Source organism: Rhinolophus ferrumequinum, chromosome 16 (assembly GCF_004115265.2).
Source record: "Rhinolophus ferrumequinum isolate MPI-CBG mRhiFer1 chromosome 16, mRhiFer1_v1.p, whole genome shotgun sequence".
In the NCBI taxonomy this organism is placed as follows: domain Eukaryota; kingdom Metazoa; phylum Chordata; class Mammalia; order Chiroptera; family Rhinolophidae; genus Rhinolophus; species Rhinolophus ferrumequinum.
Genome location: NC_046299.1, coordinates 51466452 through 51487203, shown reverse-complemented (window position 1 = coordinate 51487203; position 20752 = coordinate 51466452). Strand labels below are relative to the sequence as shown.

Genomic DNA, 20752 nt, shown 5'->3' with positions numbered 1-20752 from the left:
GTTGCCTCCAAACCAATTACTATCCTCACCATTTGGAAACTATCAGTAATATCAACAGGACCACTGCCAGTGGTTTCTTTTCCTTCATGGGGAAGGTTATATGAATTTTAGTTTTACTGACATAGACATGTGGAGCCTGGAAAATATGTTCAACCAACATTTGACATTTTCTTTGTATACTTCCAATAACTGGTTATATTAGAGTTTCAAACACTTAAATTCCTACTTATTCACCTATATAGGCTCTTTTGTGTCTTAACTTAGAAAATTATTTCTAATTCTTGAGTTGTACACCTAGACTACTTCCCCAAGAATAACTCAGTAAATGTAGAAGATTCAAATCAAAATTTAAACATACACCTAAAACAATAATAATAAATGAAGATGGTATAGAACTTCCGGGTTGGTGAACATATCGAGGTGTTGGAAGGAAGGATGGCAAGCCCACAGAGACGTGGAAGCTCATGTCCACCACCCCCCACCCCCATACCTTGCTGTGATATTATGGTTTATAATAACAAATATATTATTAGGTGACTATGGCTCAAACTTTTCAGAAAACCTTATGAAATGAGATTCAGAGCTCCCTGTCTAAAGAACAAAAGTAGAAGAATTTATACATTTGTTACGTAGAAGTTAGAAAATGGAGGAGGATGAGGGGTGGAAGGGGGTCCACAGTGCCTATAGAAAAAGCTCATAACCAGCTTTTGATTAACTGCCTCCAACCGTGTATGTTTTTACAACAACAGATGACAAGAAGTGGTCTGAAGCAAAATAAGGATCTGAGTTAACAGACCTCCAGCCATCTTAGGTCACCACTTTTCCTGCCAAATCAACATGTGTTAACTCCCTCACACCACCCAGCAAAATATAAGTCCTAGGACAAGGGCTCTGTCTCTCTCTCTCTCTCTCTATCTAGCCCTCGAGCTTTCTCTGGCCCTCCAGCACTCTTGCCCTCGCTCCCTCCCCTTTTCTCTCTCTTCCTCTCCCTCCCCCTTTCTCTCTCCTCCTGTCCCTCTCCCTCTCCCCCCTCCCCCACCTCGGTCAGACCTGGTCTCTTCCCTGAGAACATATCACTAATACACCCTGCTTGTTTATTAATCAGCTTGCTGACATTTGATTCTTCACTGCATCGGCAAGAAGACCTGAGACTCCCATAACCCATTGACTACTGTCCCCCGTGGCAAGCAGTATGCAGCAAGGCCTCTGATGAGAGATGGTGTCAATTTGCAACTGTCCAAAGCCTAAGTGGAACCTGTTGCAGCAACGGTGGCTGTGAAAAAGGTGGGGACAATGGAATTCAAAATAACACAGAAAAGGTGTCTTCCTACAATCAGTTAAGTAAAAACTATAAAATTATTTATAAAAGCAAATGATTTCAAACTAGTACTTATGTCATGTTTTCCTCTCCATCGTTGGACATAACTGAGAAACTACTATGTGACTTCATTCTAAATATGGCAAATGAACTCTGGTAAAAAGAACGAATTCTTTAAAATGGCTAGTTTCTTAAATACAAACATATATAAACTAGTATCCAGAACAGTAAACACTAAGACTTGTATTACCCTTCTTAAATGATGAAGACACTATTTAAGCATTTATTTTGACCTTGTTTTCCTAGATGTGAACAACATGGGGTCTACTATGACTGACCCATACTGGAATTACTATTTTTGCTGCAAATGTTAGCAGTATCTTTTTCCTGGAACGGATACTAACATGAAAGATTCTAAATGGCCTTTTTTTCATCCATCATTTTTAAGTGTCTCATAATTCAGGCCTCTAGCCAACATAAACCTACACTGTATTATATTTTGATAGCTAACAAAGTTTGTGCGCTAACATAGAGATTAACATAAAAGTTCCTGAGAAAAAAAATTTTCTCGGCTGTTAAAACATGAATGTTGATTAGTCCTCTGGCCAGTAGAAATGTTCAGTTACTCTATCGTGCCAGAATAAATACTAATAATGAGTGTTCTTAACAGTTATACTAATCATCCTCTCTTTAAATCCAGAAACCTCAGCTTCATATGTGACTCTTTCTCCATCAACAAACATCACCTTACTAGTAACTGAGTCTTCTTAGTAGTTTTACCAAACAGTTCTTGTACCAGGAAATCCCACAACCTCTCCACCGTCACTGCCTCTACAGCTCTTGCCTAAATTCCTACATTACTACTAATTTTACCAACAATAAATCCTGTATATCAGAATTATCTTATTAACACATATCTGACTATAATATTTTTCTACCTAAAGTCAGCCTAGTGTCCAATTATGTATAGGATAAAATCCAAAGGCCTTAGCTTTTTTAATAAAAGCACATTAAATCTAGCTCAAACCTACCTTATTTCATCAAATTTAAGATGCCATCAATCTTAAGATACATTCCAAATTCTCATGGTGATTGCAAGGCACAATCAGTTGTAAGATACATGCTAATTTCAGAGATGTTAAAATGGGAAGAAATGTGCATATTATAAAATCACTGAAATACAGTTCCTCTGTAACTTTCTCTCTCATCATTGTAATACAATCTATTTTCTAATATTTCTAATCATTAATACCTTGCTGGTCCCTGAAAAAGACTCTGACTGTAAATGTAAAGTTCTTCCCCTATTTCTTTTGCCTGGCAACTTCCATTCATCTTTTTAAAATTTCTCACATGCCACGTCTCTTAGGAAATATTCTCTGCCCAACTACTACTCAAGGGTTCCAGGGGAAAGTTGCATAAGCTGTCCCCTGCACAACTCCAGAGAGTGCTGTTCACAATGTGAAAGACAGCTCCTTGAGTTGTGTATTAAGACACTGCTGCCCACCCACCTTCCTTCCCCCTAGGTGCTATAATTTCTTTCATGAACTTTTTAATTGAGTTTAGGGGCTGCTTTGTACTTTATCTCAATTAACTGATCTCAATCAGTTAGAAAGAAAGGGTAAAGATTTTTTTTAATCACAATTACATTTGTATTTTCAATGGCTAACATATGATAATTACATGGGATTTAAGTGAGTCTAGATTTTGACCTTTCTATCAACAAACTGCTGCTTCTCTCAGGCTCGCATAGATCAGGGCTCGGTCTAGAGTACAGTTGGATTTTAAAGGTACTTAATATCAAAGGTAAAATGATCGAAAACTAATTCAAATAGGTTGTAATAAGTTAAAAGTGAATATTGTACTTCCTAGAGCAATCACTAAATGATAATACAATTACGTATAGCTAAAAAATCCAATAGAGGATATAAAATGAAAAACTAAAATATACTCAATTTAGGGGAAAAAAGGAAGGAAAGACGAAAACAACATAGAGGATAAATGGAAAACAAAAAGATGGTATCCTTTAACCCAACCATATTAGTAATTACATTAAATGCAAATAGATTAAACACTCCAATTAAAAGATAAAGATTGTCACACTGGATTTTAAAAAATTAAATGCTATTCACTAGAGATACACTTTAAATATAAGGATACAGAAAGTTCGAAGATAAAAGGTTGGATAAAAAGGTATACCCTGCAAACACTAATCATAAGAAAACTGCAGTGGCTATAGTAATATCAGACAAGGTAGATTTTAAAACAAAGGTTATCGCCAGATATAAAAGGATTTCATAAAAATAAATAGGTCAGTTGAAGAAAAGAAATAGCTTCAAAACACATGGGGGAGGGGAGGAACTGAGAAAATAAAATAGACAAATGCAAAATCTTGATTTTAACACCCCCTTCAGTAATTGTTAAAACAGACAGATGCAAAAATAAGTAGAAATCGCACTACTGGACACTTATCCTAGAGAAATGAAAACTTAGGTTTACACAGAAACTTGTACACAAATGTTCATTAACAGCTTTATTTGTAATTGTAAAAAAATTAGAAACAATCAAAATATCTTTCAACAGGTGAACAGGTAAACAAATTATGGTATACTTATACAATTGACTGATACTCAGTGATAAAAAGGAATGAACTGGGCCCGCCCAGGGGCTCAGGCGGTTGGAGCTCCATACTCCTAACTCCAAAGGCTGGCGGTTCAATTCCCACATGGGCCAGTGGGCTCTCAACCACGAGGTTGGCCAGTTCAACTCAAGTCCCGCAAGGGATGGTGGGCTCCGCCCCCTGCAACTAAGATTGAACAGGGCACCTTGAGCTGAGCTACTGCTGAGCTCCCAGACGGCTCAGTTGGTTGGAGCGCGTTCTCTCAACCACAAGGTGGCCGGTTGGGCTGCGCCCCCTGCAACTAGCAACAGCAACTGGTCCTGGAGCTGAGCTGCGCCCTCCACAACTAAGACTGAAAGGACAACAACTTGACTTGGAAAAAAGTCCTGGAAGTACACACTGTTTCCCAATAAAGTCCTGTTCCCCTTTCCCAATAAAATCTTTGGGAAAAAAAAAGGAATGAACTATGATACAACAACTTGGATGGATCTCAAGGACTTTATCCTAAGAGAAAATAAAAGACAAGCCATATCTTTGTGTTACATACTATATGATTCCATTTATATAACACACTCAAAGTGACAAAATTACACTGATGAAAAACATATCAGTAGTTGCCAGAGGTTGTTAGGGGATGGGTGTGACCTTAAACGGATAACACAAAGTAGTTTCTTTGTGGTGAGATGTTTAGTAACCTTATTATCATGTTTCCCCGAAAATAACACCTGCCTGGACCATCAGCTAGCTCTAACGCGTCTTTTGGAGCAAAAATTAATATAAGACCCCATCTTATTTTACTATAATATAAGACGAGTTCTTATATTAATTTTTGCTCCAAAAGATGCGTTAGAGCTGATGGTCCAGCTAGGTCTTATTTTCGGGGAAACACAGTACGTTAAAGGCTACACAAATCTGGACATGATAAAATTTCATATAACGATACACTACCACGCCAATAAAAAACCAGTGCATGCAAAAACTGAAGAAATTATAATAACATCTGTAGTCAACTTAAAAGTACTATATCAACATCAATTTCCTGACTTTGTTAATATACTGTAGTTATATAAGATTTATCACTGGGGGAAGGTGGATGAAGAGCGCACATGAACTCTCTATACTATTTTGCAACTTTGTGAGTCTTAAAGTATTTCAAACGAAAGAAAAAGTAAGGATAGCAAAAAAATGTTTAAAAAACAATTAGGATGACATCACCAGGAATTGTGTGATCGAGGCCTCCAAAAATTCCTCTCTTCCATAAAAACAAAAACACTAGCAAAAACTATGAAAATCAATTTTGCAGAACTTTAAATATTAAACAATCTGCTTGTAACAATCCAAAGTGCTTTTTTTTTTTTTATGGCTGAATCTCAGTAAAGACAGCAAGCTTTGTGGCATTTTAACTTGCCCTATCCCATCCCCATCTCCCAAGCTCAATGGCAGCCTTAAAAAGCAATAGCCCACAAACACAGTGGAAACCAGGAGCCTAGCAGCCACTGGAAGGGTCAGAACAGGATTAGAGCTCTTTCAAAGCCCCATTTTTAGAGAACTGCTATTATTTGAGCTTACTGACAGTTCCCAAAAAAGTCCACTCCCAAAGCTTCTCTTAATTTTTTTTTTTTAACAGTGAAAAAATTTTGTATTTAGAATTAGCCAGCTGGACTCAGTTTAGATGATCCCGATTTTGTTGGCAAGATCCAAAGCATCATAGTCAGGAGCCAATCAAACACATGCCTTCTGTCTCCATCAGGCCTGATCGGGGTGTTGACCTTGGCCACGTCAATGTCACAGAGCTTCTTCACAGCCTGTTTGATCTGGTGCTTGGTGGCCTTGACATCCACAACGAACACAAGTGTATTGTTGGCTTCTATCTTCTTCATGGTTGACTCGCTAGTTAGGGGGAATTAGGTGATGGCCTAGTGGTCAAGCTTGTTTCTCCTGGGGGCGCTTCTTCCAAGGATATTTGGGCTGCCTTCGGGGCCGCAGTGTCTCGAGCCTTCGGAAGGCGGGTGACATCCGGATCTTCTTTTTTTTGTGGCTGTGAACACCGTTCAGGACTGCTTTCTTTGCCTTCAAAGCCTTTGCTTTGGCTTCGGCTTTGGGAGGCGCAGGGGCTTCCTTCTTCGCTTTTGGTGACATCTTTGTGAAAAAAAAAGGGAAGGCTTCTCTTAATTTGACCTGAGTCAGAGCTTGCCCAGTGCTGACAGACTTTTCCCCAGGAGTATTTGTCAAAAACAATCAGCTGTCTGAAGCAGATGGGGCAAACAACAAGCTAACCAAAAAGTTTAAAAGGAAAAGTAGGGGCATGAGAAGTCCATAAGGGGTTTTAGAAAGTTCTACATATTCCTGATTGTCTAGAATGCCGGGTACATGGGCCCAGGGCTATGGGCATGCTGAGGACCGGAAGAATTCCTATACAATCATTTCTGGGCGTGAGGCACTACACAAGCAGGAAATGAAGGCTATGGCAGAGTTGTAAGCCTAACTGAATGTTGAAGATATGCTTCAACAAGCACACAGAGCCTCTCAGCAAAGATTGGGAGTCAATAACAAACACCGGCAAAAATGTGGAGAAACTACAATCCTCATACATTACTACTAGAAATGTAAAATGATACAGTCAGCTTGGGAAAAAAGTTTGGCAGTTCTTCAAAAAAAAAAGGAAACATAAAATTACCATTTCCCCCAGCTAATCCACTCCTAAGTATATATCCAGGAAAAATGAAAACATGTGACAAAACAAAAACTTAAACATGAATGTTTATGGCAGCATTATTCATAATAGACAAAAGTAGAAATAAAAATATCCATCAACTGATGAATGGATAAACAAAATGTGGTGTATACACACAAAAGAATATTATTCCATATTATGCCATAGACATATTGATGCATGCATGCAACGACATAGATGAACTTTTGAAAACTATACTCAGTGAAAGAAGCCAGACGCAAAAGCCCAAATATTTTATTACTGCACTTATGTAATGTCCAGAATATGGCAAATTCAGAGAGATAAAGTATAATAGATTAGTGGTTGCCATGGATGGGCGGGGGAAATGGAGTGACTGCTAACAGATATGAGATTTTGTTTTGGGGTGATGAAAGTGTTCTGGAATTAAATAGTGGTGATGGTTGCACAACTCTGTGAATAAACTAAATATCACTGACCTGTAAGTTTAAAATGGTAAATTTTATGGTATGTGAATTAATCTCAATTAAATAACAATAACTAATAATAAATTAATAAAACAAATTAAATACCTAACTGGTATTTATAGAACACTACACCCAACAATTGTAATATTCATTTATTTAATGAAAGATATGCAAAAACATCTACACTGAAAACTTCAAAATATTATTGAGCGAAATTAAAGACTTCAAAAACACATGTAACATTCACCAAAATAGACCATAAGCTAGGCCATTAAACAAACCTCAGTAGATATAAAAGGAATGAAATCATGAACATATTCTCTCTAGATAGATATAGATATATAGATATATATAATACAGATGTGTTTACAATGTATAAATAATATATTCTCCAAACATCATGGAATTAAACTGGAAATCTAAGTAACTGAAAAAGTCCCAGATATTTAGAAATTAAACAATAAACTTCTAAATGACCTATGGATCAAAGAAATCACAATAGAAATTAGAAAATAATTTGCACTGAACATGCATATCAAAATTTGCATGACGTAGCTAAAGAAATACTTAGAGGGGAACATTTTATATATAAAATACATATATTAGAAAAAAAAGGTTTAAAATCAATTATCTAAACTTCTAAATCAAAAAACCAGAAAAAGCAAATCAAATCCAAAAGAGTAGAACAAGGAAACAAAAAGATGAGAACCAAAATAAATTAGAAAACATATTACCAAAATAAAAGTTCAACAATACCAAAATACGGGTTTTTTAAAAGATTAATACAATTGATAAACCACTAGCAGGACTGATCCAAAAAGGTTTTTAAAAACAGAAAACACTAATATCAGGAATGAAAAGCGGGACATAAAACAGTTCCTACAGGCAATATATTAAGGGAATATTATGAGCAATTTTATAACATCTTGACCATTTAGGATAAATTTCTCTAAAAATGCAACATCCCAAAACTGACAAAGGGAAAAATGAAAAATTTGAATAGTCATATATCAGTTAAAGAAATTAAATTTGTATTTTGAAACCTTCCATCTCTTTACCCAAAAGCATTCTAGGCTCAGATGGCTTCAATGCTGAATTCTATCAAAAATTTAAAGAAACAATACCAATTTTACAAAGCTATAATAATTAAGATAGTGTGGTACTGACATAACAACATACAAATCGGTCAATAGAGTCCAGGAAAAGACCTACACTTATCTAATCAATTGATTGAGAAACCCTTACAACACAGCAAAAAACTAGTTTAAAATGGATCACAGACCTAAATGTGAAAACTAAAACTACAAACCTTCTAGAAGAAAACTCTTATAGTTTTACAACTCTGGGATAGGGTAAGGAAAATTTTCTAAGAACACAAAAGGTAATAACCATAAAATAAAATAAATCAAACCAATGAATTCGACTTAATCAAAATTTGAAAGTTTTGCTCCCAAAAAATTGTTAAGAAAATGAAAAGGCATAGCTCAGATAGGGAGAAAAATATTTGCGCTATGTGTGTGTGTGTGTGTGTGTGTGTGTGTGTGTGTAAAATCTGACAAATAACTTGTATCCAGAATACAAAAAGAACCACAAATCAGCAACAACAAAAAATATCAAAATATAAGTAAACAACTTGAACTTACAGTCAAAAGAAATGTAAACTGGTACATATGGTCATCCTATCTATAAGCTAGCTTTGCTATTTGAAAATAAGAATCCATACTTCTGGTCTATTACAGTATTTTTTAACAACAATTTAAAATCAAGTAGGTATGAAGAGGTAGAGACATGATTATTAATCAATGTTACAGGAAAGGGTTAACATTCAGTCTAGATAATCATTTTGGTTCCATTTTTATCTGTGACAGTTCTGGTTAATGTAGCAATACTGTGGCTGGAAAGATTTGAAGTTAGAAAACCTTGTATGCTTTTCAAACAAAGATGACCTATTTATAAATATGAATATTAACAGCTGACAACATTGTACAGTTCTGTAAGAGAAGGATTCCTGTTTTAGTTCTTCAAAATATTTCATAAACGAAACAATTTCATTTCATTTCAAAGTTCCCTTGCCTCATTAACAAGTCCCATAGCATAAAAATGTTTGTCCAGTAATCTGAAATTTACAATTCTTACAAAAGACACAAGTCCTGAAATGAGTTTGCAAATTCTGTTTAAAGGCTCTTAAAGAAACCAACTCAACAAAGTAAGGCAGTTTCAATCTTAGCCAGATTTTAGTCTCCACATGAATGTTTTCCATTTGAGTGGCTTGGCAGATCATGTTGGACACATCTCAAAAGTCTTGAGTGTTAGGAGAAAAATACCTCAAGACCCCACCTACAGCCCACATAAAATTTCCAATGTTGGCCAACCCATAGAAGTGGTTCCAGAATCAACATGAAGGGCACAGTCATGTCCAGTCCCAGAATAGTCTTTGGCCAAATCTGACCTGTCTGGGCAGGCCAAAAGATAGGGCTCCTTAATTCTATAGCAAACACTCCTGTCTCCCTACCTCATTTTTTCAGTCTTCCCTGGCACAAACTCAAGCTGTAAGCAATACCCAAAACCAAACTAAGCACTGATGTTAGGAAAACAGGCAATATTCATAAGGGCATTTTGAAATAGTGTTGCTCAGTAAAAAGTACTTAAAATAGGAGTCAGAAAAATCTATCTCCAGCTCTACCACTGCCTAACCAGGACACAGCATTTCACTTTGGGTCTCAAGGTCCAGTAAAGTAAAAGCCTCGCTAAGATTCTCTTCTAGTTCTCTCACTCTAAGTTATCCAGTGTCTCCTGAATTTAACTCAAGTATCAACTTTTCTGCTGGGCCAATTAAAAATGGCAAAAGCGGGTCCCACCCAGTGGCTCAGGCGGTTAGAGCTCCATGATCCTAACTCCAAAGGCTGCCGGTTCGATTCCCACATGGGCCATTGGGCTCTCAACCACAAGGTTGCCGGTTCGATTCCTTGACTCCCGCAAGGGATGGTGGGCTGTGCCCCTTGCAACTAGCAAGGCAACTGGACCTGGAGCTGAGCTGCGCCCTCCACAACTAAGACTGAAAGTTCAACAACTTGAAGCTGAAGGGCACCCTCCACAACTAAGATTGAAAGGACAACAACTTGACTTGGAAAAAAGTCCTGGAAGTATACACTGTTCCCCAAAAGTCCTGTTCCCCTTCCCCAATAAAATCTTTAAAAAAAAAAAAAATGACAAAAGCATCAATTAAACAAATATGTTCTATCATTTCCCAAATGAAAACCAGTTAGAATCTGATAACACAACCAAGGATAAAAGTTGTTATTCAAGGATAATCGGTTTCAGAGGCTGTAAATTTAGAGTCTTCATTGGTAATGATGAAGGATACAAATAATAAAAGTTCAAAGATAGTATCTCCAGCCAAATTCATTAAAAAAAAAAAATCTTGATTTAAATCATTATTTAGGAATTCCTAATAGTTGAATGCCACACTAGAAAGGGCATTGAACCAGGTGTTCACAGATCTGGGTTCTAGTTCAAGTAATGCAACTATTTGTCTAAACTTGAACAAATCACTATCTCTTGGCTTCCGTTTCTTCAGCTTTAAAATGAAGGAATCAGATAGGTAAGTTTGCTTCCTGTTTAAAAATTTAAGATTTAAACATTTCTTTTCAGATGACACCATTCTCTACAGGGCTATGTTGCTTTTAACAAGAAGAGAATAATGCACTTATAAAATGCTTTAAAATGTACAAGTACTTTCATGCCTACACAAAAACACTGTGGGATACATATTCGTATCACCATCATTGAGTATTTCACTAAAAAAACACCCAGAGAAGAAAAAGAGAAAAGAAAGATCAGTAACTCAGGAAAAGATCCTCAAGTAGAATGCAGATATGTTCACCACTGGTCCTCATTGGTTTCCAATCCTATATTCTGTCACAGTCATTGCAAAGGGTCACATATTACTATATTTAGCAACAACGGTTTTAAGTATGGTGTGAAACACAACATTGGACATGAAGTTAGATTTTGGTAACTTGTGACCTAGATCACTCTCCTCACCAGTAAAACCAGGTCAATAATACCTATCTTTTGGGCTACTATTAAACCCAGCACAAAATGGGAATATGCCTAACACAGTTGTGAAAATGAAGGTATGCTATAATTGCATTAAATGCAGTCCTCACTGGGAACTGGCTGGTGATTATCAACTCACTCAAAACTGTCACCACATACATAGTTGCTTCTCTTCAGTAGTCTCCCTGCCTACTCCTGTACCTCAATTATCAAGTTTCTTGGAGGACTAGAGGAAAGCAAAACAGTTATTACTACAGTTGCCTCTCACAATACTTTAGAATTTTTGTCCATAGAAGTAGCTTTTTCAAGAAATTTAAGTAGCATATTGTTTCTATAAAGGCATCATGCAAAGCACTAGATGGTGAAATTTGTATTCAGTTCCTACCTCTGCCACTAACTGATTTTGCACAAGGCACTCACTCAACTTTTCTTGGTCTGTTTCCTTAGGTGTAAATGTGGAAGCTGATTTGGGTAACATTTAAAAATCTTTTTTTCAAGTCATGTCACTATAGTTTAAGACTGTAAAATGCAGACTAACATCTGAAGAAACAGCATAAATGTAATTTTATTAGCAGTTATGTACCCTTCCATAATAAGTCAAATAAGGCTGGTGTCAACCTTTAAATCAGTCTTGTGAACAAAACAACCATTCAAACCCTACACTAAAAGATGCATCTTATTATTATTTGCCAAGTAGCCAAAGCTTTAGATTTGGGTGTTTCCCCAATGAAGAATAGCCAGGAAGACAAGGGTCAATTAAAACTCAGTCCACTCAGAACTGATTCTTAACATAGTAAGTTAATTGACACTTAATTAGCAGCAGGTTCCAATGATGAGAATGGAGTGGGAAGAGGGGAAATTAACTAACTCCTAATTCATCCTAAACTACTGTTAGCATTAAAAGCTAGACTTACACATCCCAATGTAATTTACTGTAAAACCTTTCCATATGGGTCTCCACGTATCAGCACCTGAATTTCTCCTTCTGCATAATGAGGTAAGTACTCTTTGTCTATATTAGGATAGAATCATGCAATTTAAGAAAAAGAATCTGTATTCAAGTTCAGCACAGTTGCTTACCTTACCTTATCTTACCTGAGGGTTAGCTTCTTAAATCATCTCTTAAATATTGTGTAGTCAAAATAACCACTGAGAAACTGTTAAATCCCCAGGACTTAGGCTGCTGGGAGCTCATACAAAAAAATAAATAAATAACCATTTTATTCTCTTCCCGTTTGTGCTGGGGCCTCCCTTCCTCTGGGACAGTGAAGGCTAAAGTCTACTTTAAAAGAGGTCAGAACGCTGGGTAAATATGGCAGTTTATCTCTTTTTTGTAAGTAGTTGCATTAGCACAAGTTAAACATTCAGTCAATGATACACGCAAAAATTGGACAGGCCCATTATCTGTCGTCGTTAACAAAGAAGAATCTTCAAAACTCTGGAAGAGCAATTGGGGGGAAATCGACTGTTTATTGCTTTCATTATATTTCATTACCATCTGACGTTTCACTTGTGACTCGCAGATAAAAGTAGGTAAACAGATGTTGCCTTTGGGAATCAGCGTACTAATTCCAGTCATAAGCAAATATTTTAAGGACATACAATTCCATAATTTGGGGGCAATCTACCTGCATCAGAGAAAAGCCAACTTTGCAGGTCTGCTCATGGCTTACCAATGAAGTTCTGTCAGAAAGCATGACATGCAGGCATAGTGACACGCGGAGCACGTCACACTTCCTCAGGCCCTGGGTCACCCCTGGGGGATTAAAGGTAGCTACATTTTGCATGAGAAATTCAGTACACACACAAGCAAGCTTCAACCTCTGGAATCTGGGCGAGGGTCACCTCGGCAGTGCGGCTACTTACAAGACTCCACCATATGCCACAGACCCAAAAACTTCTGGGGAAAGCAGAAATGACCAAATGAAAAGTGCAGGCAGCACCTCCAACATGAGGAGGACCGGTGGCACTGGGAGGCTCCGGACCACCCAAGAAGGGGAGACAGTTCTTAGGCAGTCAGGAAGCTATCGCCTAGCAAGCAAGCAGTTTTGGCTCTCGCCCTTTCTCATTACCTGACGGACGTCATGGCTTCACCTTCCTGCCCCACGCCAACAGCGCTCGCGTCCGATGCTCTGCGTCCGCACCGGCAACAGAAGCAGCAGCAGGTACCACAGCAACTGCTCCTTTGCTCAGGGACTCAGCCACTGGGAACGCGTCCTCATACACCCCGAGTGCGGGCGGCCCCCGCCCTTGCCGGCCCCACGCGCTTATTGGCCGCTCCCGCAGGGGGCGGGTGCTCCGCCCCGGACCCGCGGCCGGAGATGAGCCCCAGGCACCGCCGGCCAAGGAGAGCCGCCCGCGCGTCTTGTGCCCGCTCGCTGGCGCGCGGGCTAGCGGGCTGGCTAGCGGGCGCGGTGGCCATCTTGAGTCCTACTAACAGTGTTCCCCCCACTCACTATTTACTGGACATGAGGTCGGATGCCCGCCTCAAAAATGGCCGCCCCGACTGGCAAGCGATCTATCAGTCACATGGCCCCGGTCTACCTCGGCGAACTCTGGTCGCTTGAGCCGGACATGGAACAGAGACGCTCTCAGGGCACTCTTCGGGGATGGGGCTCAAGAGCCTGCAGAACCCACCTACAGAAGAAAAGCAGCAACTGTCTGGGAAATCTCAGCCGGGGGAAATTCAAACACGTGGCAACAGCAGCACCATATGTTAATTTCGAACTCACAGCTTTAAGAGTCAATTGCTGAGTTCGGTGATTCTCAAACTCTCTTGGACTTCAGAAACACTTAAAACAGCTTATTTAATATGGAAGTGTCAGGGACTCATTGTCAACTTTGTGAATCAGAATCTAGAAGCGTGAGGCCCAGACTTTGGTATTTTTAACGAACGTGCCCAGGTGATCCAGGTACACATATAAAGTTTAAATAAAACCTCTTGGCCAAACAAGCCCACTATCCTACTTGCCACGCTTGTTAGATTACCTCACTTTTCTGAAGTGTGCAGTGCTCTGAAGCAAGCATCTAATGCCATAGGGGGAAAAAGTTGGAAGGACCCTAACCTAACTCCTTACAATATAGAGAGGTTAAAGGGTTAAACTGATTCTGAACCACTAATAAAAGTCAGGTAAGTTCATTCCTACTGCAGGAAGGATGGGGAAGAAGGGGGCAGAGATCAGTAAATGCGTTATGACTTAAATAGCTTTTCTTTATTCCCTCTTTATTCTCCGATAATATTTATGTTAACAGACTTCCAACTGCCAGTGGCATTCATTTACTGACCGTATAGGATGGTGATCAATTCCAAGGTCTGAAATCAGTTGCATTAGAAACACAACTCAACATCACATGATATTGAATGTGACTAATGTGACCAAAAGAAATGAATTTTTAATTTAATTTTAATTAGTTTACATTTTAAAACCAAAGCAATATAAAATATTTTTCCATTAAACACAATTTCGTTTTCATTGGGCTGCATTTCCCCTTTTAACTGTTGAAACTTTTGCATCTAAATTGAGACAATGTAAATATGAAATACCCGATTTTTCAAGACTTATTACAAAAAATAGATAAAATGTCTCAATAATTTTATATTGATTACATATTGATATAAAATTTTGCTATATTGGGTTAAAATATATTAAGATTAGTTTAAACCGTTTCTTTTTATTTTTTTTAATGTGGCTACCAGAAAATTTAAAATTATATGCATCTTTCATTATGTTTCTAATGGAAAGTGCTCTTCTACTAAGTTAGCCTTGCTTTTTTTTGACCTATCATTGCCCCTGTGACCAAACAATTATGTCCACAAAATGAAATTAGCAGGGACACCAGTTTATACATATCTATGGTTCCTTGCTAACCATATAAAACATCAAATATTTCAAAAAAGTTCAAGTTTCCTTTAAAAATGCTTTTTTTTTTTGCTTTTTTTTTTTTTTAGCACTGTTCTCTTAATTTGGGAAATGTCTCTCCAGAATGAAACCATGGACTATAAATCTGATGATGTGTTCAGTCCATGACAAATGGCTGTTAAAAACAGAGCTATACTTAGCTGATTGAGACTTTGATCAAGTGCTCACGAGCAGAATCAGTCTATGTATTGTTCCCCTGGATTTAAACAGGATCTAAATCAAAGAAGCAAAATATAGCAATTTGAAATGGTGGAGACACTGACTAATTAAACAGTTTCCCTCCTCCTCTTACGGAAAATGTTAATAACCCACAGAACTAAAAGTCAAACCAGGAATAATCGTTAGAAAGGATTTCAAAGCCTCATTGTAACTTTTAACATGGGATGTAGTACGGTGTTTCTCAAACTTTAATATGCATACACATGATTTGAGGGATCTTGTTAAAATAAGGGTTTGACTCAGTGGTCTTTGTAGCCAAGATTGCAATTCTTTATGTACCTGGATCTCACCAATTGCATCTGGTCTGTGGGTCACGCTAAGCAGCAAGATTGCAAAGGAAGCAAGACACGTGGTTTGGAACTGCTTCAGTTCCTATTAGCTGTATTATCTTGGATCGTCTCTCAGTTTACCCATTACATGCTTTTTACAGCATTGATTAAAACTTGATTCTAATAAAGTGTCTAATAGAGTCTTTGGCACATGGCTTTCTAGTTAATCTAGTGTGATTAACTAGAGATGTAATCACACTAGTTAAAATTACATCTCTGGAAAGCATGGTAAGAAAGTTATCATGAACTTGGCCCTGTGAAAATAAAATGCACTTTGCTCACGTCTAACATACTTTAGTAACACTCACTTTTGATTTTTTACAAGAAAGTTTTAAAACTAATTTTGGTATCAAAACAGCTAGACTTGAAACTTTTTTTTTTAACAAATATACTAAATTCTATCTCATTAAGGGAAGACAAGGACCTGCAATATTCAATCAAAGAAAAGCCTTATCACATTCAAATATTTTTCAAAAAGTTATTTTTGGTAAATGACACTTTGCATCTAACTTAAAACTTTTAAGTGTTTTTTACATAATCAGTCAACAAAACTTGCAAAAAGTTTATTATTTTTAAATGTATATCGATACAAGTTCATTTCAGCAGGTACAGACACAAAAATGTTATTTCAGCAAAGGGGGCTCATGTGTGATTATTCTTTCAAAGTCAATCACAGAGAGACAAAAGTAGAGACCTGTTTTTCCAGGTAAAGGAGGTTCTTGTGTATTCACAGTGCCCTTGTTTCTTCAGTCATGCTCTTTTTCTAACCTTTCCCTACCCTCTCTTCCACCCAGTCTTTCCCAACACACACACACACACACACACACACACACACACACACACACTAGCTACTGTGTAACTACTATTTAAACTAATTTGATCAATTTTTAAGCAATTTATTCCAACTCTATTCTTTGTACTTTAGGGAAAAGCAGCCAAATGAAATTTTAACCTTCATTAACCTTACAATTTAAATAGTCGAACCACGATAAGTGAGGCAGAATAGTTGGCTCTTGAGAAGATAGATGGTGAAGATAGATAAGTAAATATTCTATCTACATTATCTAATCATGTGATTTAGTCTGCCGCTATGAAAACAGATAGCTAACCCCAAAACATTAAGTGCTTCTGGATAGCTTAACAAATATGTGCACTCACCCTATTAATCTTTTCAAAAAATGCTTCAAGCCCCAAAATCATAGCAAAGTCTTCTTCAAACACAACCAGTTTGTGGTTAAGGGTACAATAAAATAAGCTCGCTCTCTTTCTCTTTCTTTCTCTCTCTCTCAATCTCTCTCTCTCTCTCTCTCTCTTTCTCCTTCCTTCTTTCCTTCCTTCCTACCTTCCTTCCTTTGAGGGAGTTAAAAGAACACTTCCTTTTATTATTATTTTTTTCTGTTCTGCCATCTTGGTCCATCTTCAAAACAAGTACTTTCACCCATTGTTAGTGGGAGTTTAAATTAGCACATTTTTAGAAAGCTTTACAGCAATATGTGTCAACAATTCCATTTCTTAGGCAACTATTGTAAATAAAATAGAAAAATATGAACAAAGATTTTGTATACTCATTTCAGCATTAATAATAGCAAAAATCTGTTATATCCTAAATAACCAAAAATAGGGCAATGGTTAAATAAATTACATAAGAATGTTATGTAGCTATTATAAAATGTTTCCAGACTTGTAAGAATGTACAAAAATGCTCATGATGTTAAATGAAAATTGCAAAGCAAACAAAAGGAATATAGAGTATGATCTTGACTTTGTTAAAAAAAATTCATGCCATAATTGCACAGAAAAAAAGATTGGTAAAAAAACACACCAAAATATTATTATTCTTGCTTTCTCTGGGAAGTGAGATTATGTGTAATTTTTACTTACTTATATTGATCTAGCTTATAAATTTTCTACTATATATTGGTTTTATTAGCATAAAATTTTCGTAATTACTATTCAACTTTATCTTTCTGAAATGGTTTAAAAATACAAAAATTATCCCTGCTCTTTATTAAAATTTGTATTTTTTTAAATCACAACCATCAAAACTATTCTTATTTTTAGAGGAACTGGGTTTATTTTATAAGTTTCTCAACTTTTCATGTGTAAAGATTCTTTAAGACAGGAATAACAAAAATATAATGTCTTTATGAATTTCTTGGTTAATTTTAAATCTTAACTTGACAAAAGTTAAAAGTATAAATACCACTTTTATAGCTTTGCATAGCCTTTAAGAGGCCAGCTGTCACAACATCTAATGTGGAATGTCTTCCTTGCATCTTACTTAAAAATATATCTCCTCATTTCATATTAATTAAAATGCTGACCGAAATAATATTCTAAAGCAATCTATATCATATTCCAAAAAGAGAAATTTCTTAAGACTTGTCTCCCTAAAATAAGTAGTGTGTCATAGCATAAATTTCAAGTGCCTGGGAATAAGGAGATGGAAATTCTGATTCTGAAACTACTAAAAAACATTATTCCCTTTGACCATCAGTTTCCTTATCTGAAACACAGGGACTTTGTTACAAGTGACATCTTGAGTCCCTTTCAGTTCTTACTGGACAATGAAAGAAAAAAAAAATTCACTTGTTGTTTTTAACACAAATTGGGGTTTTTTTAAGAGTTGATCTGTTTTAATGCAACAAAATGCATGCAATTTTAATTAGCTTTCATTATGAACAAAGTTATTCAAAGAAACGCTACTAAATATATTAACTTTTCCCCAGAAGGCATAAGAGGTCTGCTATTTTTACTTCGTTTAATTATGATCTGTGGATTTTTATGTCACATTTCACTTTAACATTACATATTCAAAGAGCATATAATCTTTAAATGGAACCTGACAATTTATTTCCCAGGAGAATTTGAAGAATATAATAACATTTGATTGACTGAACTTTATTTAGTAAGAATGCTTAGCAAAACTCCCTCCCAGGAACACCTACACAGTGCTTCTTTATTTTCAGTGAACTACAAATCTCTGAAACTCAAAGAAAACCTTCAATCTAAAAGTGCAGGACAACAGTGCTTCCCAATTATTTATGCTGCCAAGAACATATTTTTAAATTATACAACTGAATATCACTATCATTTCATAGAAGAAAGGGCATTTTAATATAAAAAGGTATGAAGGGCATCACAGGATAAAGACTACCCCTTCCCAAGGTATTGTTGGTAATCTTATGAATTATATTATCTATATCAAAGATATTTCTTATTTTCACTTCACCATAGATCTGGTCTGTGGTACTTCACAAACAAGCTTTTAGGAATCATTCACTCATTAACTCCACAAATATTTAGTGAGCATCTACTACTCAAAACACTACAGATTCAGCAATAATCAAGAACATGAATTGCCCGTACAGAACTTATTATATAGTCTGGTGATGGGATGTAAACGAATAATCAAATAAACAAACGAGAACATCAAATGATCATAAGTGCTGTGCAGAGAATTAAAATCAGCAGATCAAAGCAGAGAAAGTCCTGTTTGGTGGGGCAGTCAGGGAAGGCCTCCAGAGGACAGAAGTGAATGACAAATAGAGCCAGGTGTGGGAAGAGTATTCCTGACAGCACTCAAGCGATAACTGGAAGGCCAGTATGAAAAAAGGCGAGGGAGAGAAGAAAGGTGTGGTCAGAGCAAGAAAGCAGATTTTCCTAGCTTTTAGGAGCCTAAGAAATTTTGATTTAGTTATAAGCATGACAAGAAGCCATTGTAATTAAGCATTAAACAAAGGAATGAGGAATGACGACATCTAATTTTATGCTCAAGGACCACCCTGGTTATAATGTAGTGCATGGAATGCAGAAAGACCCAATTAGCAGTCTTTTATAATAATTCAGATGACAAACAGGACAGAGAGAAATAGGTAGACATTTTAGAGACAGAATGACAGGACCTGCTAATGGACTAGATATGAGGACGTAAGGAAAAGAAGGAATGAAGACTAACTCCTCCATTTTGGACTATTTGGGGTAAATGGTGCTGACATTTACTGTGATGAATGGAGAAAGCAAGAAAGAAGCACAAAAGTCTGGAGTTCTGGGGAGAGGTCAGGGATGGAGACAGACACTTGTGAAACAAATTTTTCTTTGCAGTCTTTCTTACTGTATAGTGCCTACTGTTTCCTATTGACAGACTAAAAATAAATGTCCAGAATGTATACGCAGTTAGTTTCATTTGAACAACACCCTAAGAGGGTAACTATTCTACCTTGGCAGTCAGCTGCTGGCAGGTAATATATAAGTAGACTAGGTAAAACGTACTGAGTGCAAATATGTGCCAGACATGCTATATCTCTTTCAAGTACTATTCTATTTGAATTTACAACCACCTACCAGGAGATAGTTTATTATCGCCATTTTACAGAAGAAATTAAAGCTCAAAGAGGTTAAAGAACTTGCCCAATGTTCACACGTTGCAGAACAGAAATCCAAAGTCTGATATTCTCACTCCAGAACTGGGGCTAATAACCACCATACATGGTGTCACTAGAGTAAGTCCAAGAGAGTCTTATCTCTATCTGAGTGAGACCTTTATAAATAGCCAAATCTCAGACCACCACATCCATCTTATGGGTGCATAAGATGTAGTGATCCAGTGACGGCTTTTTGATTAGCTGGAGCACCCTATGAAATACTTTCAGAAATTGCTTCTTTTATTTTAGTATACACTCATTCAGAGATTAAGTCTGAGCAGCCAATTTTTGTCTTTAATTTAGCCAAGACTCCTAATTGTCACCAAGAATCATTTCAGATGATTCTTCATTTTTAAAATTTTAACCACAACTTCATTTCTGTCAAAATCACAAGAGTGACGTTTTTGATAAATAAAATTTTTTTTATCTCTGTACAAGAATTTAGGGGCACACAATGAGTAGCAAGTAGCTAAATGTACTTACTATTCAGCTAAGTAAATCGCCCATCCTACCCATTCAGCTTATGTGAATCAAATTTAGGCTTCAGTAAAATTACAAATTATTTCTTATCAAAATCTTTCAAGACTCAGAAGTTGAAACCACAAATGTTCACAAAAAGTTCCACCGTAAAAAAAAAAAAAAGCACTTATTTAGTCCTTGGGTATATTGTAACTCCCAGTGCATACCATTTTCTATAGACCGTGCTT

At 36.7% G+C, this 20752-nt stretch overlaps 1 protein-coding gene and 1 pseudogene across 3 annotated transcripts in view; both read right to left on the bottom strand.

Moving 5' to 3' along the window:
- ADK (adenosine kinase) overlaps nucleotides 1-20752 on the bottom strand; it is a 449806-nt gene that overhangs the window by 411809 nt on the left and 17245 nt on the right. The window contains exon 1 of one of the 3 annotated variants that reach the window (XM_033130726.1): nucleotides 13226-13653. The exons of 1 other annotated variant lie outside the window; for it this stretch is intronic. In XM_033130726.1, coding sequence (XP_032986617.1) covers nucleotides 13226-13239 — 14 coding nt within the window. In that variant the 5' untranslated portion in view covers nucleotides 13240-13653. Of the gene's footprint in view, nucleotides 1-12248; nucleotides 12379-13225; nucleotides 13654-20752 lie in introns of those variants that run through there. One more of the 3 variants, XM_033130727.1, reaches the window with a different exon arrangement.
- LOC117036097 (60S ribosomal protein L23a-like) lies at nucleotides 4779-12320 on the bottom strand (annotated as a pseudogene).